Raw genomic sequence first — 23,953 nt, 5'->3', positions numbered from 1 at the left:
ATAAAGGAGTTTCCTCTTGGACATCACCCAACCATCCTTCTGAAAGTAACGAAACACAATATCCTCTCTGAGACACTCCTATAGCCAGAACCATAGTAACAGCATTAAAGCAACATCCCAGCTGTGTATCTATTTTCCACCAACACAAACTGATCAACTCTGTTGAATAATGTTCACAGGAGCTGCATTGAATGCTACCTGTCTGCAGATGGCCAGGCGGGAGAAGACTGTGTTGACAAATGCAAATTAGCTGGTGCGACCATCAACGAAGAAGAAGGTTCTACTTGTTTGAAATTGCTTTCCTTTCCTTTGCACAGTTTTGGAGAGGCAGAAATTCGGTGGAGGGCTCTTCAGTAGCTCGACCTCATTTGTACTAGGGTGTTAATTCACTCGCATCCATTTCTAAGAGTAAATGCATTCCAGAAGGCTAAAGACTTGATGGTTTGGGAGACAAGCAATTTAAAGTCCCGGCTATGCTATTTGCTCTGTTGCAAATTCATCTCTGCTTAACACATGCAATTGGAGAGAATTCCAGAATGCTATATTTTTTTGAATTAGAAGAGTGGAAAATTGAAGAAATAGCTAAATGTTAACCTCCTAACCTGAAATCATCCTCTATCGTCCGATTATCTTATTTCATGATAGGACAAAGTAAGGTATAATATGGGTTTTCTGACAGCAACTCTCAGACACCAGGCAGTTTCTGGTTAGTGGCCATTTTTCCTGCCCTCCCCTGCATATGCTTTTACTCCCAGCTTTCCAAACATAGGCATTACATGGTCATCCTTAATTCCTTGTTGCCTTGGTCCCAAACTACGAGAAGGGCCTGTTACCTTTAACTGCTAAGCAAACTCTGCTCTTGCTTCCACCTGCCATTTTTGAAGTTACTTACTTAAAATCAGATTCTTTCTAATGGCAAGATGTTATCTCAAATCTGTAAATTGGTTGTATTTTAGCTGGTAATGCATTTAAAAAATAACTTGTGAACCTTAAAACAAAGCCGATGACTGACTTCTCCCAAAGGGACCATCTGGGGGGATTTGTTTTTCCATCATCACAAACTCCTTGCCTTACCCCTGCTGCTCAGGTAGGGACGTTGTTCTGCACGCCTCAGAGGCACCGCCACGGTGCATCTCAGGAGGAGCGGGATAACCAAGACGATCATTTATGACACTCTAGGATATATATCTTGAATAGACGAAGCTAGAATACGGAAATTAATCCATTTCCAAAGTGAAATAAGTTAGTGATATTTATATTGTTTTGAAACTTACCAACATTGTTTTAAACTTGAGGTTTCTGACTGTGCACAGTTAAATAACGCTGTGTGGAGGGGCGTGATTAGCGCTCATGAAACCCCTTGCCTGTGCTTTTCTGGTGCCTCAGATAAATATGCCGAATAACCATAAACTGGACAAGACGGTATGTACCTTACACTAATACCGAAGGTAAGATGCAGTAGAAGCACCGAGCAAAGTGGGATTTGTAGCCTGTCCACATTAGTAACTCGTACAAAATCTCAGCATATCCTTCTGGCTTCATTTCACAGCACACAGTTGGGATATTTACCAAGTGTTTTAAAGAAATGACTAAAAATTGCAGAAAATGCCCTGCAAATGACTAGAACTGAATTGACTAGCAGCGTGAGAAATCTAATGTGCTGAGGGGAAAAAAGAAGTAAACCTTGGAAACATGTAAATCATGAACAGGGAATTACTATATTTAAATACACAGTTTTCTGAGTATAGGTTATCATAAATGCTTGGATTTGAGAGGAAGACAAGATTCTCAAGTGGCATTTAAAATTTTTGCATTATTTTTCTTGTATAATTGACTAAATTACCTTCAAAATAGGGGACTACAACTATTTCTAGCTCAGAAATCAAAAATAATAATTGGATTACCAGTACCGTTTAAAGCACTAATCTTGATGAATTCGAGAGAAAAACTATCTTTGTCAGCCTGTGAATTAAAAAAGTCACTCTTCTAATGGGCCTTTTTATAAGTCCTATTTCAAGTTACTCGTCCAGTTATGTTATTGATCATATTATCTTGAAATTATCACAACATCTTTGCTCTTCCATGGGGTCTTTTATCAGCCCATTCTCCCCCTAATAAGGACATGGAGAGTAAAGTAAGATAACCATAAACTTCATAATCTGAATAAATTATTCCTCACCTGTGCTATGGTGACTTGTGTGAGTATTTCTAAGGACATATGGTTTAACTTTATTCACTCCATTTTACTGAAGTAGAAGTTTTTAATTTACCCCAATATTCATGTACTCAGAGCATTGTTACTCAAAGTGTGTTCCATGGAACACTAGTTCTGAAAGTGTTCAATGGACAAAAGCACCCATGGTCATATAAATTTTGTAAATGGGAAGCTAAGCTATTTGTTTTCTTTGCAAGACTGAGAGTTGTCTTGTATATTAAGTTACATGTGCATTGTGAATTTGCAGGAGAAGCAAAGGGAGGAATTAGAGTAAGGAGGGATTCTCAAACTTATTTGACCACAGAACTCTTTTTTCCCCCCCTTGGGAAACTGTTTTCTCTGAGAACTACTGCCTCAGCCCCAAAGGCGAGGTCTTAAACACATGGTTATCTTGATTCAATGGTGCAGACAGTTTATATTTTCCACATCTTTTCTGGACCTTCCCAGACCCCAGCCTTTTCACCTCTATTCTCACATTTCTTCCTTTTCTAAGTATGATTTCACGGACTGCCTGAGATCTTATTTTCATCGTATTATTCTAGAACAGCACTGCTAGCACTCATAAAAGTGGGTAAAAAAGAAAGGTCCATTTCTAATGAACCAACAAAAGAAAACCTTAGCAGCTAATTATGCAAATCTCCAGCCCAAGCTGGACCTTTTCACTGCACATTCAATAATGCATTTTAATACCCAAACACTACAAAACAGGCTAAATCTAGAGTCATAACAGTCATGCAAAGGAGTGGTGAAGTAATTAAAGCAAGAAGGGAGTCGTGACTCAAAGGTCATATTAGCGGTTCCATTAAAACTTTAAAAATCCTGGCCAAGTAAATTAAGCCTCCCTGTGCTTCAGTGTAGCTCTTTAAGGGAAAATAAAAAAGCAGGATTAATATTACTGAAAGGAGTATTATGAGCTGTCCACATATTTTCTACCTGAGAATAAAATGTTCCATTAAGTAAGTTTGAGAGGAACAGGGCGGGTGTCCACTGTCACGGCAGAGACGGGGAGGGAAGGAAAAGAACACTCCAAAACAAAAAAAAAAGCATATTCCCGGAGACTTCATGAATCCTTGCTAACTGGGTGGTTTGGTAGGAGAATGTGTGGTCGAGGTCATCTAAAAATGACCAAAGTATGAATTATATATACAGTTCTGTTGCTGTCAAACACATGAAATATCACAAATTTCACTAATCAAATGCTGCCCAGAGGTGCCCAAACCTCTTCATCAGAATCACCTCATTAAAAATACTGTTAACAATTCACTAAAATGCAAACTCCTGTCCAAACCACGGACTTCTCAACTCAGAAGAGCCAGGGTGGGTCCCTGGAATCCATCACTGCAGAACTCTGAGGTGATTTAGATGATGGTAAACATTTAGGACCAGATGAGAATAATTTGTAATTAGATTTCTTAATATTCCTATGTAAATAGATGCTTCTAATGGATTCAAAGACAGTTTGTTCACTTAAATTTATCCTCTGAAATCTTATCAATAATGCCAAATGTTTTACTAGTCCCTGTTGTGATAGATAATACAGGCATGCTTCTTACAGACTCTGGCATGAGATGTTTAACTTATAAATTAAATGCAAAAACAACTTAATTTTCTATCTTGCTATGGCGATAGCATTGTTGAACCGAAAAATAGACTATTACTTAATTTTTCTTTGTTAGAATCAGAGGAACACATGTAGATTCTGTTTTATTAAAATCTTTTTATGTTGAAGCTAATGAGAAAAGTTATAGGTCTAACAAGACCATGTCCAAGATTATCTGGGACAGTCCCAGTTTTGTATTCTGACCCACTGTGTCATAATATACTAATTTTGGATCATATGTCTTAAAATTTTAGGATAAGAGCAAAAGGTCATTCTATTTACAGGTTTCTGAGAAAAAGTGTTTGTAACAGTATCATTATAAAAGTCTCTAACTTAGAAGATAAAAGAACTTTAAGCAAGTTTTTTGTTTTTTTAATTAGAAAACTCCTACGTAATTTTGGCATAGGTACCAGATCACTAAAATGGCTCATAAATAGTATTAGCATCTTAGACTGACCATTTTACTATATTATCAATTTCGGTCATGACATTCATTTTCTGCCTCTTGCCTAAGCTCAATATTTTTCTTCTACTTGGAAAAGATTTGAGGAAAACTGAATTTTTTTTAATTGAGAAAATGGCTATACTGAGTGGTAGGCCCACTGTCATCCTGGTCTCCTTTTATTCTGGGATTTACCTTTATCCTGGTGGTCCCTGAGCTACATAACACTTCACTTTCCATTTCCTCATATTAATTTATATTTACTGTTTTGACAATACGTGGCCAACAATCTTGACTATGCCATTGCGGGAAAGACCCCTTTAGAAATACCACTATCAGTTTGGACTGTGTAGTCCCTTTCTGAAATATAATCTCAGCTTCCTCCCAGATGCTGTCAGCCAAGGAGAACGTATAGCTTCCTCATTACCATAATCAGAGCCATCCTATTCCCAAGACAGCTAAGGGTACCTGCCTTGAAGTACTTCATTCTACTGAAATCCTCCCACCATCATTTTGATGGGTGCATTCGATGGTCAGTCCTGACTGACCACACCTGGAACTGTTCTTCTGGAACAGGAGTAGAAACTAAAACCTCAGTGGATAGGGAAAATTCTATGTCTTTTCTATTCCTATTCTGTAATGTTGAAAATTCCTATTTGTATAATAAAACTCAGTGCTACTTTGCTTTAAAAAAAATCTCTTTTGGAATCTCATTTAACCTAATGAATGACTCTTTTATCTACAGATTTCTCAAAGGATAGTTCTGTTTCCTGTTCTCTGCGAGGAGAAAATGAATGTCTTATTACATTCCTAATAACTACAGATAACGAAGGGAAAACCATCATTCACAGCATTAATGAGAAAGGTGGGTGACATGCCTTCCCTTGCCAATGGTAAGAGATGTTACATGGGAGAGGAGAAAACAACCAGAAAGTTGCTCTGGGTAGCTTGCCAGGAAAGACATTTCCAAATTTTGATGGAGTGCCTCTACTTTCCCAGTGACTGAAAGATACCTGTTGAAAGGTTTGATATGTTCCAACGCCTCTTATTAAGACCAAAGAACAAGAGAAGTGTTTTTGTACCAATCCCTGAAAGCTGGCTGATGAATTGTAGAAAGGTGGACCAATTAAATGCAATGAAAGCAAAAGGTATGTTTTTAGGAAAGACTGACAGGGAAGAGAAGCATAGCAGTCTAAGAGAACGAGCTTTTTTTTTTTTTGCGGTTCGCGGGCCTCTCACTGTTGTGGCCTCTTCCGTTGCGGAGCATAGACTCCGGACGCGCAGGCTCAGCGGCCATGGCTCACGGGCCCAGCCGCTCCGCGGCATGGGGGATCTTCCTGGACCAGGACACAAACCCGTGTCCCCCGCATCGGCAGGCGGACTCTCAGACACCAGGGAAGCCTGAGAATGAGCTTTGACTCAGGCAAACCTTGGCTCAAATCCTGCTCCACTACTTCCTTGACATTCTGGAAGATAATTGTCTCTCTGAGTCTCTATTTCCTCATCTGTAAAATGGGAAAAATAACAGTACTTTCTTCTAAGGGTTGATTCAATGATTAAATGAAATAATGCATGTAAAATATGTACCAGTTCATAACCTACCTAATGGGTCTTTAAATGATAATGCTGAGTCGGAAAGATGTGAACAGACAAGGAAGGAAGGAAGTGATCTGTAAAGGAAGTCAGAGTCTGTGAGTTGCTTCTGTGAGTTTTTCTCCTTACCAATTCATGGAGTCAGCTTGGGACTCAGGAAACCCTCACATAAAAAATCTCATCTTCAGTGAAGGGGAGAGAGAAACTTGTAGCAGGTAGAAAAGAAATTAGTGGGGAAGGTATTGATACTTTTGTTGAGAAGTTCTTAACTTTTAGTAAGTTTCACGGGGGGAGCTTGTTAAACCGCCAGCCTCATGAGTCAGCAGGCTGGATGTGTGGCCCAGGACTCTGAATTTTAACACTTCTCCAGGCGCCTCTGATACAGGTGGCTTCCAGAACTCCTCTGAGTGACTCTGCCCTAAAAGCCCTGGCTGCCTTCTTAGATGTGCACAGGTGCCTCACCTTTTCTGTCTTCAGTTAATGATGTGTCCCTAAACCTTCCTGGCAGAAATGACAGCTGCATTAAATCAGACCTCTCCAGATCTTGTCAGCAGCCTCCTCCTCCTTCCCTCAAAAGCTTGAGGCCTAAGTTCCTTCTAGCAGCAAGGGCAGGCTAGAAGACAGATGTGTTCTGTTGTGTGTGCTGGTTTATCGGTGGGCTGACAAAGTATTAAGTCCTGAATTTGAAACCAAGAGTACCAAGCTGCCATCACTTAAGAGTGTGAAAAGCAATGACAAAATTACCAAAAAGTAAGTTCAAGACGTTATGAACTAACCAAGCAAACACGATTAGAAAAGTATCACATTGCAGTGCTGAGGGTCAGGGAGGGAGGGGTCGGCACAATGCAAGAGACAAGTGTATGATGGTGACCTTGCCACTCAGGTGGGCAGAGTGCACCAGGAGACTTGCTCTTGAAAAGCTTCTGTAAATTGACTTCTTTGAAATGCATATGTAAAGGGCGTTGTAGAGGTCATTAGTTAAGAAAATCTAAGGTGAATCCTGCTGTACGAGGAAGAAATACTTTACAGTACGAAAACCGGCCTCCTCATTATGTATTTTATTAAGTCAAATTCTTCAACTACACCCCCATCTTCTGTCTGTGACCATGGCAGTGGCTTTAGCCACTGAAATCAAAGCCATTCCTTATAATATTGATTCTCCTGAAAATATTGATTCTCCTGAAATCAAAGCCATTCCTTATAATATTGATTCCATTGGAGAAGCAAGTTCCAAACAAAAATGAACTTCCAGAGTAGGTTCTGTTTTTAATACAGGGGGTTTTGTATCTAGATGGTTTCATTTTGATTTTTTTTTTCTTGTGAAACATTTTGGTTGATAAATGCTTGCTCGTTACTGAACTGTTGGGTTTTTCTTCTTTATTCACCCACACAATATGAGTGGTACATCAACATGCCATCTTTCCGAGAGCCCTCAGATGCCCTGATATCTTTTTATTAAAGCTTTTTATTCTCCCTATGCTTTTGTAGCAGGGAATAGTGAGGGGAAAATGACCTCCCAGAAGTTTAACAGGAGTCACCTGACGGCTTCAAGGATGCTTCTTTCCTGATAAATGTTCGAGCTCCTTGATAGGCCCGGAGCTTCCAGGGGCCCTGAGGACAGAGCCCGTCCCCAGGAATCTGTAGTCCCCTCTCACAGCTTTAAGACCAGAGGATCCCAGGGTAGCCGGTTGGAGGCAAGGAGAGAAAAGAGGCAAAATGAGAAAGGAGGATCTGAAGGTTAAGGATGCCCAGTATTCTTCAAACAAATAGAAAAAAAAAACAACACCCAGTGAAGGGTCACCATCAGTGTGTATGTGAACATAGGGAGAGCTTCACTCATCTTTTTTCCTTTTGGAGGAAATTTCAGCCACATTCCTGAGAGCCACAGTCAGTGAATGATAGTTGGGGAGCCTACCTAGCAGGGATATGGGTGTGGATGTTACACCCACAGTTTCCAACTTGGAGATTCCAAGCCCTTGAGGTCTTGAGGATAGAAAAGCGAGAAGGGTGCATTTGTTGTAATAATAATAATAATAACAGCAGCTCTCATTTATTGAGCCCTTACTAATACCATATATCAGGTGTTATGCTATATGTTTTACATGTATTGGTTCATTTAACACCCTCAACAACCATATAAAGCAGGTATTGCTATTATTTCCATTTTGCAGGTAAGGAAATTGAGAAGTTAATAATTTGCTAGGTCCTGCAGCAATTAAGTACCAGCCCTGATTGGGGATCTCCAGCAGTTTGGCCCAGAGCCCGTGCTCTTAACTACTGTGCTATACTGCCTCTCACTGGCTGTACAAGCATCATAAATATCTGAATCCCCCAAATAGGTCAGATCAGCACTCTCCCATGTCAGATCAGCACTCTCCCATAGAAATGTTATGCAAACCACGTTGTAATTTTAAATTTTCTAGTAACCACATTAAAAAAACATAATATAATTTTAATAATGTTTTCTTTAATCCATTGCATCCAAAATATTGCTATTTCAGTGTACAATCAATATAAAATTATTAACGAGATATTTTACTTTTTTCATATCAAGTCTTCAACATCTGTGTGTATTTCACACTTAACACAAAACCTAATTCTGAAAAGTCACATTTCTAGTGACTATTGAGCAATAGCCACATGTGGTAGCGCAACCAGATTGGCAGCATTAGAAACTCAGCACCTTAGAATTAGGCGCAGCGCTGACCCAGACTCAATAGGCAACCCTGGACGGAGCACAGTGATGGAGAAAGCATCTTGCCCCACCTACAAATGTCTTTAGTCTGAGCATCTCAAGAAATACTAAAGAGAGTATGGAAAGTGGAAATTTCTGTTGTGTAATACCTGCTCTGGAGCTTGGGCCAAAATCCTTTCTTGAGAAATGTTTAATTCCCAATGACTCTAAGTTCTTAAAATAATTATCTCCACCAGGCCATGGCTGTTTCTCCATCATTTATTTCCTACTGGAGAGCTCTCCTAATTCATGTTCTGACTGCAGGGTCTCAGCAAGCTTCATCTTGCTTCGAGCAGGAACATCCTATGCCCCACCCCAGACATTTCAGTCAAAGATGTAGCCAGTATACATTCTCATTGACACAGGCCTGCCACTTTCTTTGCAGGAGTGTTGCTAACTTATTAGAAGCAGCCATGGTTCATTTGCTATGCTAGAAACAGTCTTTAGATCTTCATACTGTAGTACCTATTTTATTAGCTCCTTTACTTATTCCTGCATAATCTCCTTAAATGGTTTTTTGGCCAAAGCACAAAAGTGTGTGAGGCCAGGCATCATGCTGTTAGGGGGCCATTAATTCCGCTCAAATTCAGATCAGCTGTAGATCTTACCTTGAAAGCGGCATGACTAGTCCTGTGTGTATAACCCTCCTTTTTAAATATCTAAAAGCAATAAGAGTTAGGATAAACTGAGCATGATTCATTTCCTCCCAAGTTACCATGGATTTGCCTCACTTCTTGCAGAGGGAAACAGATATTTAATGATAATTTCTGTGTGGGATTTTTTTCTCCCATGAAAGCAAAGGGGGAGCTTAATTATAATGTTTCATTAAGAAATGTATCATCTCCCAGGCATATTGCAAGTATTATTAGTCATTCTGCTGTCAATGAGAGAAGGTACTGAGTAATTGCAAAATTATATTACTATCATCAATAGAGTCAAAATAACATTTCATAGAATGTTCAAGTAGAAAGGATTATACAGAACACCTAATTCCTCAAACTTCCCTGAAGATAAGAATCACTTGGGATACTTTTAATAATAAAAAATTTACGGCTCCATCTAGACCCACCGAATCAGAATCTCAGGGGTTCGGTCCAGCAATTTCAGGGGTGGGTTTAATAAGCACGAGCACCTGGGCTTAAATTTATCAGGAAGTTAAGGAAACACTAAACTCCCACATCTTTGTTTTACAGACGAGGGCACTGGGGCTCAGGGAGATGGAGGGACTTGATGGTTTCAGGCAGCTACTGTCCATCAGATGGGAATGGAACCCATCTCTCCTGAACCCAGTCCAGGAATTTTCCAGGACACCAGGGCACTGCATTAGAGTTGAAATAAAACTGAAAGCCATGATTGTCTTCTGTCTATATATTAAAAAGCCCAAGTAGTGTATTTCCCAGGGGTAGGTTGTATTTAATATTGAGTATAATCTCAATATTAGTATTGAGTATAATCAATACTCAAAATTGAGTATAATCTCCTATACGGTTCAAGAAAATTCATGAAAAAGTAAGTGTGTGTGTGTGTTTGTGTGAACACGTTCCATTTCTGCTTTATCATATACCCAGAAGAGACCATCTTTAGTAAACTATAGTCTTTTTATTGATCCTTTAAATATTCCGTGTGTGTTAATTGTCACTGTTTTGAATTTGAATTCTTTTTGAGTCAGCCGTTCAAGTATCTATCCATTTGCTTTGAATAACCAAACTCTTTATCTTTTGTTCTACTTTGAATGAATAGGGCTACCCTTCAACAAGTAACTCTTTTTTTTTTTTTTTTTTAATTCAGCAAAACAAAAGGTGTTACAAAAGGAGAAAAAGTATGGTTGGAAAATTTCATTAGAAGTGTTTTCACTACATCAGAACATTAATTGTACCACTTTCTTAATATAATTTTCTTTGCTTCCACAGACTGTCCAAAACCTCCGAATATTCCCATGATCATGTTGGGGGTTTCGCTGGCTATTCTTCTCATTGGAGTCGTCCTACTGTGCATTTGGAAGCTGCTGGTGTCATTTCACGATCGGAAAGAAGTTGCCAAATTTGAAACAGAAAGGTCAAAGGCCAAGTGGCAAACGGTATGTGCACACTTAGGGGCTACTCCTTTTCCTGTGTAAAAGATGGGATGTCGGCTTTCTTCTGAGCTGGGAGAGTTAGAACGTCATGCTCTTTCTCTACTCCTCTCATCACGTCCCCAACAGCTTATTTCTGTTCTGCTTTGGGGACAAAGAGACCTCTGTCCATTATCTGAGACCCAGATAGCCCTCACAGCATACATTTGTCTCTCAGTGCAATGAGGATTTCCCCTACTCTGAAGCGTCTCGTGAAACTCCTTATACTGTATAGCTACTTAGAAACATCAAGGAAATGCCTTTTATTCTTTACCACCAGGAGGATCCCGCAGGTCCCATTTGATAAAGTATAGGTGCTGTATCTAAATATTTCCATAACTCGGTTGTTAGAGCTAATGGAATAATGTTCATGAGTAGTATGACCGTTCATGCCAATTTCCGTGGAAATACTTATTACTCATAATAAGTTACAAAGTCAAGAAGGCTTTTTAAATACTGTCCAGTTAGTTTTTCTGAAAAACATAAATTTTAAACAGCTACCTGAAAAAAAACCCCCAAAGTATCAACTTTTAAATATATGTACTCAATAAATGTAATTTATGTGTCTCCTCTTCACAGTAGGCAAACACAAAACAGGACTCCAATTTTCTGTGTTTCTTTTCCACAGGAGAGATAATTCCATTTCTAGAGGCCCACAGAAACAATTTCATGGTTTTAATTTCATCTCTCTCTCTCTAATGGTGTGTCCAGCTATCTGATAGCAATTATCTTACATTGCTGATTCTAAAAACAGCGATATCACTGGAGGCAATACAGGCAAATACAAAGCTCCTTTGGGTTCATCTCCCCAAGTAAATTGATGTTAACACTTTTTGCTCTAGGTCTATAATATCTTCAATACCTAAAGCAAATGGAATGTTCTGTTTTGGATAAATTTATCTTGATAAGGAATGTTTATATCTTGTGCAGTTATTTTGAAACAACTATAATATATGGTGCAGCACAATGGACAATGAAAGTTTTTATCTACTTTATCTTCCCATTAAAAATGCCTTTAGACAGAACAACCAAATGCAATGTATGGATCTTGTTTTGATCCTGATTTGAACACTCTAATATATATTTTTGGACAACTGGAAAAAAGTTAATACAGACTGGTTATTAGACTGATAGCTAGGAATTATGGTTAATTCAATTAGGTATGATAATGGCATGAAGCTTTGCTAGAAAATAATTAAGGTTTATAATGAAAAAGGAGTGAAGGCTGGGCTTGCTTTTAAATAATTCAGCCAAAAGAGAGAGAGAGAGGGATAGTTAAGCAAGTGTGGCAAAATCTTCATAACTATTGAATCTGGGTCTACAGAGGTTCCTGATACAGCCTTCCTCTTCTTCTGTGTGTGTGTGGAGTTTTCCTGATTAAACAAAACCCTTAGGAATGTCAAGTGAGGATTTGTGGTGAGGATATAAGGTATCCATCTCTAACGAGGTAAAAATGTAACCTGACAGGTTAGTTTGGTGACTTAGAACCTAGTACTATGAGGCCAAAGTGTTGGAGCAATTAACTTCACCTGACCCCCTGGCCACAGATGCTGTTATTAACTCTCATCCACTGCCTGGCAGAGGTCAGAAGGCAACCAGGCAAAACAATCTGATTAGTGTGTACTCGTCAATCCCAAACTCCCAATCTATTCCTCCCCTACCCCACCCTTTCCCCTGGTAACCATAAGGTACACACTACTATAGATAAAACAGATCACCAACAAGGACCTACTGTATAGCGCAGGGAACTCGGCTCAATATTCTGTAATAACCTAAATGGGAAAAGAATTTGAAAAAGAAGCAAGCAGACAGACAAAAAACAATGTGATTAAGTTGGCGCAAAACACGATAGCAGCAGTTAGTCCAACAACCCCCAGCCCAGTGAAGTAGTCTTGACACTTTCGAATGTAAGAAAACTGAGGCTCAGAGAGGTTAAGAGACTTCCCAAACTGTTGGTCCATAGTGGAGCTAAAATCCTAATTGCAGCCTCTTCTTCCAAGCACAGCCTTGACCCTCCTAGAAGGAAGAGGCAGGTGTTCGCAAACAAGTGTTTGGGCAATTATGTGATGTGTATCTACTAACCAGCATATTTTCATGTTCTCCTACAAAGGCATGAATACTGACAAATGATTAATATCTTTAAAATAACATTTTAATTAACAGTTAATTTCCCCTAAAACATGAATTGTTTTCCCTCAGGATGTAGAACATGACTGAAATTCAAATGCTGAATTTTTGCTGTCTCTTCACCTAAAATAGAACAAAAATATGCATTAAACAGATAAAAGCATAAAAGAAAAATATTATTCCCTGTTAAATTGAGTTTCTTTGAATAACAAGCGTTTGATGTTCTGGACTAGATAATGACTGGGTCATAATTATTCACTTGGATGCAAAAGAGGTTTAATTCAAATAACTCAATTCAAATTTCACTAATATGTCCTATTGGAAAAAAAAGAATATTGCTCAGTGCATCCATTTTGGGGTCCTCGATTTGATTTTGTTTTTATCTAAAACCTGTTTCTTCTTGAAGAACTGAATTTGGTCTTCAAACCCCTGGGGATCTCCGGGGACAGTAGTGGGACCTCTGACCCCTAGGCCCCCATTAGACTCTAAAGGTGACAGAGCTCAGGATGCGAAAGAGCTTTGTCCTTGCCTCCTGAAACATTTCCTTCATCGTAGCTATGAAGAAAGGTTACCTTTTATTATGCTTTTAGATATTCTTTATGAAAACACAAAGGGAAGATATTTAAATCCATTTTTGATTCAACATTTTTTCTAGGATGACAAGTCATTAACTAGAGGCAAAAATGTTCAGTCTGACATTCGTTGCAGTCATGGATTGATTTTGTACTGTGCTAAGCAAATCAGGTCTGCGTTTGGCAGTTAGGCAATCATTAAGGGAGCTGTGGGTCGTGACAGAGAGCTTTCTTAATACCACTTTTTCAAGCTCTAAAAATGTGCCATTGCCTTTGTAAAATCCACAGCCTAAATTAGCAACCCCCAGACTCCTGGGGGAATCAGCCTGGTCACCCCAGATGGCTGGGGGAAACCCGACCTTGTCTAAATAGTGCAGGAGTGCAGACCCACCCGAAATGGAGCCAGACCTGAACCTGTGTCTCAGCTGGAAATCCTAGGTAGGGAGGTTGCCACCTACGTGGCACTAGAGGAGGCTGGTGGGACATTGCCACACTTTCACCTGCCAACAAAATCCTGTTTGAGCTCATTCTCCTAAGTTCTGATCATCAGCTGAGGACAGGAAAAAACACTACTGCCCCCTGACAATGTATACTTGCTGTTCCCCACTTTTAAGCTTCCACCTTACCCTCCTACTGTGGTGGGATCTGCTTCATCCCTCAACCCTATTAGCATGCCCAGGCCCTATAACTAGCTTCTTAAGAGATGCTCCCCCCACCACTAATATTGTAGACCTTGATAAACAAAGTTGCTTCAAAACACAGAATGAAAACTGCATAATCAAAATTAAACATTCAACTAAATGTCCGCAAAATAGCATTGTGTATTCAGTCAATTGCAACTCAAGGCACCTCCTTTGTCGTGCATATAAATTATTTTTAGTGTGGGATGTTTGACGTGATCTGGGATGGGGCCCACAACAGAACTCCTAGTCCTACAAAGATCTTCCCTGACCCTGCTCACAGACTATTTACTCTTAACCGAGTGTCCTTTCTGTTTCCTAAGTCCCTCTATTCCTCCAGGACAGTACCCCACCCATCATTCCCAGCCTACACATTTTACTTTTTCCATCTTTCCTCTTCAGTTGAGTCCTTTATTCTTCTGTAGCCAACTTAAACTTAATAGCTTGCAATCTCTTAAAGTTAATAGAATTCTACTCATGATTTTTGTTTGTAAACAAGACTCCACTTGCATCTAAGACCACATAAGTCTGCCCTACACCCTCCAAATCTCAAGTTCTTATTGTAGTAGGACTAAGTAAGGACTGTAGGGTCCTTATGATTATCCAGGCTGACCTCAGGAGTAGAAGCAATATGGTGACTTGGCCTTCACTCATCATCCACCACCAGGTAACCTCTTCTATTTTTGCCTTCATTACTGAGATAGCATCTCTCTCCAAAGGCACATGGACAAAGGTAACGTGTTACTCAGTTAGAGATCAGGCCACTGACTCTGGGCAATGTAGAAACAGGTGCAGGTGTGGTTCCTCCTCACAATGAAGACACTAGCGAATCCAAGGGCAACAAGTGGGAGAGGCCAGGGAATGGTTTTCAGTTTTATTCAGTTCCTCTGAGAGGCAAGAGAAATGTACTGAGGAGACAAGTACAATTGTGTTTTTTTCAAACCTATGCCTAGAAATTGCTACCATCTCTGCAGTTCATGAGATAAGGAGACCAATGTATAACATTTAGTAATTTGGAAGGTTAGAGGTGGTACCCAGACTCCATAATACTCAGAAATGGGCTTGGAAATGTTGAGTCCCAAAGCCCTGGGGGGAGATATCTTTAGTACCCTCTCTAGGACCTAAAAGAAAAGGAAATTCCAAATGTGAAGAAGAGTTATAAGTAAGTACTAATAAGGAGAGGCAGCATTTATTAAACACTTACTATGTGCCAGGCACCTGCTGAAGTACGTTACCTCGTCAACCTTGGGAAATGGGAGGGAAGAAACTGCTCCTCACCCAGACATTGTTCCTGCCTGGAACAATGAAACCAAAGGAGAGAAGTGGGAGGATCAGGCTGGGCATTTCTCCAAACACCTAGAGAGCTTTGGTCCTTCTGGTCCTGGTGACGGCACCTGGAAACACATCTACAGCCAAACAGCACAACTGAATTATCCAGGCTTTGGCACACAACCTTTCTATTGCCGCAAGGGCAAAGCTGTCTTGCCCAACCTGCCTTGGGATCTGTACTCCTTCATGAGCCCAGCGTCCCACATGTCAGTCTCTTGTGACTCCCTCCTTCCCACACTGTTATTCTCTAGTAAGGAAAAGCCACTGAATTCTTTTACTATCCACATCAGGTGTTTGCTGTCCCGGGGATCTTTCTCTGCTTCTCTCAAGCAGCTAGCTGTCACTCTTTCTGAATTTTGATCTCATTTTAGCAAGATTATTTGTGCCCTTGTTTGATGCCTCTCACCAGCAACACATTTCTTAAAGGCGGATACTATGTCGTTCATCTTTGTGTGCTTCTACCAGTTCACTTTTCCCATTTTTATTTTTTACATTTCACTTTTGGGTCCCCTATTGGTTCATTCTATTCATTCAATAAATTCCGAGTGCCTACTGTGAGCTAGCTTTCAGCTCTGATAAAACGGCAGTGACCAAAACAGCCAAAGTCTTGTTTTCTATCCACGATTTAGTGCATTTCCAAAAAGGGTAAGATTTCTAGGTTGCACGCATAGGACTGGTTCTTCATAATAAAAAAATAAAGATGTATACATTTTTAAATGCTAAAATTATGACATATCAAATTAATCAAAACTATTCAAATGCCTTTCAAGATTGAGCCTGACTCTCAACTTCCAATCTGTAATACACAATGAAATTATTTAGCTATATTAAAACCATGTAATAACATAATATACATACTTTCATTTGGAACTTTTTTTTTTTTAGGGAACCAATCCACTGTACAGAGGCTCCACCAGTACCTTTAAAAATGTAACCTATAAACACAGGGAAAAACAAAAGGTAGACCTTTCCACGGATGGATAGAACTACTTTACGCACGGAAAAAGTCTGTTTCACTGATATGAAATGTTAATGCACTATTTAATTTTTCTTTCTTTGTTGTTTCAAAATGAGGTTGGTTTAAGACAATAATAGGTCATTTGGAGATCAGTCATTCTCTGTGTGAAGGTTAGAGACTATGTTGGCAGGTTCAAAATAATCAAGAAGAGAAATATCCTTAAAAAAGGGGTGACTTTGGGGATCATTTCAGGAATACTAACTCTGTTGCATTAATGCCTCAAAAAAATCATCAAAATAATTCATGGGGGCCTGATTTGCATTTAAAAAATGTTTGAAATTAGAATCTCATTTCTTGCAGGAATACCTGACGTCTTTGTCTCAGCAAAGTCACAAAGTCCATATGCTCACATTATATACTCACACTTGCCAATGAATTCTAAACTTTTAGTAAATCTGCCCTTTCCTAAAGGAGGATTTTTTTTTTAATTTATGAAAAAATGAGATGCTGACTTTTATTTCAGCCGTAGGATGCAATTCTTCCAAAAATATCCCACGTGTAAGAATGAAAATGAAGTGTTAATAATTTCTGTGGATTTGAATGTACCCAAAAGTCAAGTATTTTGTTTTACAGATGAAGAAGAAGTAATTTATAAATTAGGAAGTCACCAGTAAAAAACAAAAATAACAAGCCTATCATTAGATTATGTTTAATTACCTGAAAATAAACTTCTATACTCAGTTTCCCTATTGACCCTGAGTTTTCAAACTATTACTCCTTCTGTATTTCTCAACCCATTTTACTCAGTTTCACAATCATGTAAACCCTGTAAATGTCATGTGAAAGTTTTAATTTCTTGTTAAAAAATTTACTTTAAATGGTTAGATAGCTTATTCAAAAAGAGCTCCAATAATATACAAAAGGACCATGGGTTAAACAGAATAAAATTGTTAGTGGTTTTAAATCAAACACATCAAGAGTACACAAGTCTCTCATGAGTAATAGGCTTATTTAAATCTATATTCTTTTCTCATTTGCATAACACAGCTTGCACATTTCAGTTGCATATGGTGAATATGTTACTTTAAAAAGTAAGATTTTACTTGCAAAATACATGTGGGTAATTAGGGATCCATAGGTTAATTGAAGAGATGAACTCTGTAGAATATTATTTTTTATAGTTAATACTGTTTTACAAAACACTTTCATCTCATTTGATCCTCACAAGGAAACTAAGCCTCAGAGAGTGGGTAGAACTGGTCCAGAACTGAGGTCTTCTAGGTCCAAGCCATTGCTTCTTCCCACAGGGTGAGACTGACTCTTGTCAGTGAAATGATAGAAAGATTTTGTTAAGTAAGTGATAACTACCATTTGTTTGATAATGTAGTGACTAAGCAAATAGCACTTAAACTACTGGAATGTAGGTGAGGTCTTGTGCTTTTGTGCAATGTTTATTACCTTTGAGTAAATTGTAATGTGAAGCCTTTTACTAGGTGAGTACTTCATTAGGTAATGGAGGCTTCATGTTTATCCACTGAACTGGCACAGATTAATCTACAGTAAGTCTCTTCAATTCTATCAGTTAGCTTGGTACACATTTGAACATTGGAGACTTTTTTTTTTTCAGGCTTCTAAATAACTCAGGTAAATTAGACACTTGGGTAGTATACAGTTATACTAAAAGAATTACTAATCACTTGGGAAACCTGAAGGGCTGATGTACCCATACGTTCCTGACTGAAGCTCAGGGTCAGTGGGAAATCTAGAGCAAGAAGGAAGTTGCAATACCAATGACACAATAGTGGTATTCATCTCTACATGTGATATTTTTGTATTATTACTGGAATGGGATTTTAGAATATATAAATTTCCTTTGTGTATATATTGGGGAAGGTAGAAAAGAATCTGCTATTTCTCTGAATACTGTTTTGACCCAAGGCTGGACCTTGAAAAGGCCAAAACATTAACAGTAGTACTTCTGTTCACTGAAGAGTTATGTTACGTGATGATAAAATGGGTTTTTTGTAAGTTGTTTTATTGTATTTTGTGTTGACATAAATAAACATGGTAATTTAAACAATGAACCTTAGATGAATGGTAATTCCTTTTATTTACGTGACACAAAACCCTCTTCTTGGATTTCTGGATCCCTGGGTGACCTGTTCTGACCGCCTTGCTGGTCTCAGTCTGGGGCCAAGGAGAAGAGCAGAAAGAGGCAGCCACCAAAGGCAGGAGACAGCAGGGCATGGGCTGTAATTTGCTGCATGTTTACAATACTGAAATCACTAGGTTTTTAAACAGGCCTGGACATTACCTCACATTTTGTAAAATCAAGTTCTTTAGGGTAAGTGTTTTGGGCTGAACTGTGAGTCTCACCCCAAAATTCACATTCTGAAGTATTAACCTTTAGTACCTCAGAATATGACTGCATTTGGAGATAAGAAATTTAAAGAGGTAATTAAGTTACAATGAGGTAACCCTAATCCAATATGATTGGTGTCCTGATAGGAAGAGATTAGGTCACAGACATGCAGGAAGGGAAGATCACATAAAGACACAGGGAGAAGACAGCTATCTACAGCCCAAGGAGAGAGACCTCAGAAGAACCTGCCAACAACTTGATCTTGGACTTCTGGCCTCCAGAATTGTGAGAAAATTAATTTCCTATTTTTAGGCTCCCCAGTCTGTGGTATTTTGTTATGGCAGCCCCAGCAAACTAATACAGTCAGGTAGTGCTGTCTTCCTGGGCAACCATTTGTGTTGGGTTGGCCAAAAAGTTCCTTTGGGTTTTTCTGTAAGATGCTATGCGAAAAACTCGAAAGAAATTTTTGGCCAACCCAATAGATTCCAGGATGCCATGCTCATTTTCCAAATCAGAAAAATTAAGCAGAGAAAGACCCACTGCTCACAAAAGGAGTCAGCTTAGAAAAAATCCTTTCCCTCAGAAAGACCCTGTCTTTACAAAAAGGGAGGGGAAGTCAAGTGAAGAGTGCTAATATTCAGAAACAAGCTGTTTCTTGTAGACGAAAGGCCAGATGTCTGGAAATCCAGAAACTGCTTCCACTTTGAATAGCTCTGAGAAAGTCACTTTTCTCCTTAGTTTTTCCATCTGTTAGGTGGTGGCAGTTCCTGTCTTTTCTAGCACCTATAACAATCCCCAACACATAGTAGGGGCTCAATAAATTCATTCAATCTGTATTGTTGAGTACCTAATATATGCCAGACACATCTCTTATGAATATGGATTCAGCAATGAACAAAATAACCAATCTCTATGCTCCCAAGTCGGGGAGAAGAAAATAAACAAATAACTATACACTATCAGGGTACTGGATCCAGTTTACACACATCCCAGATCCCCTTGTCTCCACCTGTTCCCTGGGTCTAAGCTGGGAGTTGCTCCAACATCTACTCACACAGTTCCCTTCGGGGTAGAGCCTCAACTTCCACCTAACTCCCCAGGGGTCGGGGGCCACAACAAGTCCTGTGCCCAAGTCCAGAGTGGCAGCTAAACCTGGGTAATTAAGAAAACAGAAATGTTAAAAGAAGAATGCAAGAATAAGTCGATCTGAGTTGAGCCATTAAGAGGAAGGGAAAGAAACAAAATGTTTACCCAGCTAGATTTGGGGAAGAGGCAGGAAGTTTTGGGGGAAAGGGAAGAGAAAGTTTTTGGGACAGCTACGCTGGGCGATATTGAGAATGAGATACATGGGGGTGGGAGTGGTTGGCTGTTCATTTTAAATGTATTCATCCTTTGGGGCCTGCTGTTCCCCTGACAAAGGCATCCTGCAGGGCTCCAAGGCAAGAGTGAGACGGCCCAGCACCATGGGGATTTCAGCTGAGCCCACGTGGTGCATTTAATCTGGTTCAGGTTTAACCCTCCTCAACATCAGAAACAGTCGTGCCCTGAAATACTCTTGTGAAACCCCCCAAATGGAAGACCCCGAATCCTCCCAAAGCAAGCAAGAGTCCTCTGAATCACTCTCTTCGCCTCTCCACACCCATTTCTTCCAGCACTTCTTGAAGGGACATGATACGACAGAAGCGATTCCACCAATAATATTCTTTAACTGCAGGAGAAAGTTGATCTCTCAAGAGGGTAAATTTATTTAAATGTTGTTCATAATGATTTTATATCAGCCTCATTTTATGGAAATCTAAATGGGAAAAAATCTCATTATTCATTCCCCTTATTCAGAGGGAATGATAAACAGGGATTAAATGAAATGTGATAAATAGAAATTCTCCCTTTTATTAAATTTCATTATACAGCAGCAGACTCAAGCCAACACAGCTAAAAAGCAAGGGAACTTAGGTGATCGGGGCCTCTGTTAATAGCTGGACTAGGACGCTCTAGTACTAAATGAGTAGAGTTTTGCATGAGGCCAGGATGGTGGGCAGTGGTCAAATAGTCACTACTTGGGCCAACGTATGAATTCTTCTGAGCTGTGGACTGTAGGCTGTTAAATGTGGACTGTAGGCTGTTAAATGTGGGCTGTAGGCTGTTAAGTGTGGGCTGTAGGCTGTTAAGTGTGGGCTGTAGGCTGTTAAATGTGGGCTGTGGGCTGTAGGCTGTTAAATGTTGGCTGTAGGCTGTTAAATGTGGGCTGTGGGCTGTAGGCTGTTAAATGTTGGCTGTAGGCTGTTAAATGTGGGCTGTGGGCTGTAGGCTGTTAAATGTGGGCTGTAGGCTGTTAAGTGTGGGCTGTAGGCTTTTAAATGTGGGCTGTAGGCTGCTAAATGCCGCCTCCCTTGTGCTTTAGAAGCATCCAAATGTGAATCACCCTAGGCTGAGCAAAGGGTCAAATATGTGATCTTCTGTTCTCTCCCACTTGGCTGCACAACCAGCAAAGAGGGAGCAGCACGGGCAACTTAGGAATTCTTCCTCTCTTAAGCTTGTCCCGGAGCTAGACCCTGGGAGAGACCAGGCCCTGGAAGGCACAGATTAGACTCACACATGCTCTTTGGTGTTGTGAACAACTTCAAGGCTTTACAAATCCCACAGAAGTTCTAGGTCAGTTTGAAATTTCAATCTGATCTTTGAGATTTCTAGGTACACGTTTAATGAGGAGACTTACTGCTCAAACAGTATATGCTTTTCTAGCCTGAAATGTGTTTACATTCATGGTCCTTGTATAGTAGCCAACCCAGTTCCAGGTTAACATTGAAAGACAGTGCATTATGAAACGCCACTGTTTGTCAATAACTGACTGGGGAAAAAGTCGCTGTGTTTTTTTTTTCATCCAGCTGGCTTTGCTAGACCTAATATCAGTGTGTGTTTGTGTGCATATATACATACATATATATTTCTTCCTTACTTTAATAGATGTATCTTATTAGATACATCTATTATTTTAATGGAGGTATTTATTGTTTCTTATTTTAATAGGTGTAACTTACTAGTATTAAATAACTTGCATTGTTAATAAAAATAGGTAACATCTACTGTTCCAAGAGCTTTTTATATGCTCATTTATACAGAGCTCACAACCATCCTTTGGAATGGTATTATTAGTATCTCCTGTTTTACAGATATTAAGTAACTTGCCCAGGTCACGAACTTAGCAAGCTTTGAAGCCAGGATTTGAACTCTGGATTTGGAATCCATGTTCTTAACCACCATGCTCTACTGTCTTATAAATCACAGTTAAGGACATAATAATGATAAAAGCCATTATTCATTGATTATCTACCATAACCAGCATTATGTAAAGTATGTTATGTATCTTATTGTATTTAGGCTTGTATTGTTTTCCCCACTTTACTAAGAGGGAAACTGGCATTCAGAAAGCTGAGGGAAAAGAAACGAAATTGAGTTATTTGTAGTGAGGTGGATGGACCTAGAGTCTGTCATACAGAGTGAAGTAAGTCAGAAAGAGAAAAACAAATACCACATGCTAACACATATATATGGAATCTAAAAAAAAAAAAAATGGTTATGAAGAACCTAAGGGTAGGACAGGAATAAAGACGCAGATGTAGAGAATGGACTTGAGGACACGGGGAGGGGGAAGGGTAAGCTGGGGCAAAGTGAGAGAGCGGCATGGACATATATACAAGGGCAGGATTTTGACCTGAGCGCATCTCACTCTGAAGCCTCCGTCTTAATCACCATACTATCCTGAAGGTCAATGGCAGTGCTCACCTTTGGCTCTGCCCCTTCCTCTGTATGCCAAGAAAGGCGCTACTACTAATCTGCATCTGGTAGGATATGTCTTAGAGTTGCTTTCCCAGATGTAATCATGGATTTGCCCTGACCACGTAGGCTTCCCTGCAGGGTTATGATCAATCTAGCTATAAAGTAAAGACCCTTTCAGGGCATCAGACTCTAACCAACCAAGCTAGCTAGCCTGAGCATCAGTGTGGGGCGTGTCCAGCTCAGTTCTCTTTCTAGAGCCCTGCCTGTCACCCTTTAAGGCAGATACCTCAGAGGAATGCCACCATGCACACATGGGATCTTCACATTGTGAGTTCTGGCAGGAAAGTTTAGGATGTTTTGGAGGTAGGGATCTTGACATGTCAAGGAAACTTCTCTCAGCAGCAAAGACTTCTATATCCACAGGGGCGTTTTGTGGGACGCTGGTGTTTTATGCTAAGTGGGTGGACTTGGTTATCTGACTGGAGAGCCCCTGTCTTCCTACAAGTCCTTGCTGAGCACACACATTGCTCTCCTCACTGCCCCCCAGCCACCCTCGGGGCTGCTCCAGCAGAAGCCAATACCTGCAAGCCCTCATCTGGCACCTCAGAGAGGCCCAGCCTGGGCGGCAAGACAGAGAACTTGGAGGGAAAAAGTGGACGAGTGCCCCCACTTTGCTAGCTAATTAATTAGAAAGGAGAGGCAGGAGTGGGGCTGGGTTGATGGTGATGGCAAAAGAAATCAGAAAATAGTAATGACTGTGGCAGGAATGGCTCTCCAGTATGGGTAATTAGGAAGCCCTTGTTGTGTTTGTTTGTTTCCCCAAACAAGCTAGTGGAGATACAAGTTGTGATTAGTCTTTGAAATACGAAAGGTGATGATTACCATTTGCTTAAAACTTCTTTTAAGAGTTCTTCTTAGGCTACAGTGTTTAAAGTGCTCAAATTAAAGTTGTAATCGCCTTTATGAAATGTCTTACAAAAAAAACACTTCCTAATACTACTAATAAACTTAACAGTTATTTCATAATTCTCCCCTTTGATTAACAACTATTTTGTTTCATACTTTTTAAAAATAAAAACTATGCTTCTTTTATTTGTTTATTCATCTCCTGTAATAAATGACTATATTCTACTATATTCTCTACAAAATACTATTAGTTTTATAAACACTGCAGTGGGAAAATGAACATTTAAATTAAGCAGACTAGCTATTAAATGTATCTTGCATAGTTTTGGTATATTAAATGCTATTTCATTGATTTCAAGAAGTGTGTCAGATTTTGGAAACTCTCTTGCTAAGAAGATGGAATTGGAGAAGAAAAATATAAATAAAAGAAGATTAAAAACACTGGGAATAATAAAAGAGATGAATTTGTCATAAAGGCAAGAAAATATATACAATGTTTTTCTTAGGCTTTCTTGGTCATGTTCAGTCATTATTTGGTTTATTCAGAT

General features: G+C 39.5%; 1 protein-coding gene across 3 annotated transcripts in view; it reads left to right on the top strand.

Annotated features, from left to right (window-relative positions):
- ITGB6 (integrin subunit beta 6) overlaps nt 1–18,444 on the top strand; it is a 70,104-nt gene extending 51,660 nt beyond the window's left edge. For all 3 annotated transcript variants that reach the window (XM_004266278.3, XM_033421790.1, XM_049712025.1), the window contains 4 exons: nt 180–277; nt 5,003–5,122; nt 10,495–10,661; nt 16,288–18,444. In XM_004266278.3, coding sequence (XP_004266326.1) covers nt 180–277; nt 5,003–5,122; nt 10,495–10,661; nt 16,288–16,386 — 484 coding nt within the window. In that variant the 3' untranslated portion in view covers nt 16,387–18,444. The remainder of the gene's footprint in view (nt 1–179; nt 278–5,002; nt 5,123–10,494; nt 10,662–16,287) is intronic.
- Nucleotides 18,445–23,953: the final 5,509 nt, after the last annotated feature.

The sequence above is a fragment of the Orcinus orca genome, chromosome 7 (genome assembly GCF_937001465.1).
Source record: "Orcinus orca chromosome 7, mOrcOrc1.1, whole genome shotgun sequence".
In the NCBI taxonomy this organism is placed as follows: domain Eukaryota; kingdom Metazoa; phylum Chordata; class Mammalia; order Artiodactyla; family Delphinidae; genus Orcinus; species Orcinus orca.
The sequence above is the reverse complement of the archived record's forward strand: the minus strand, read 5'-3'. Positions and strand labels throughout refer to the sequence as shown.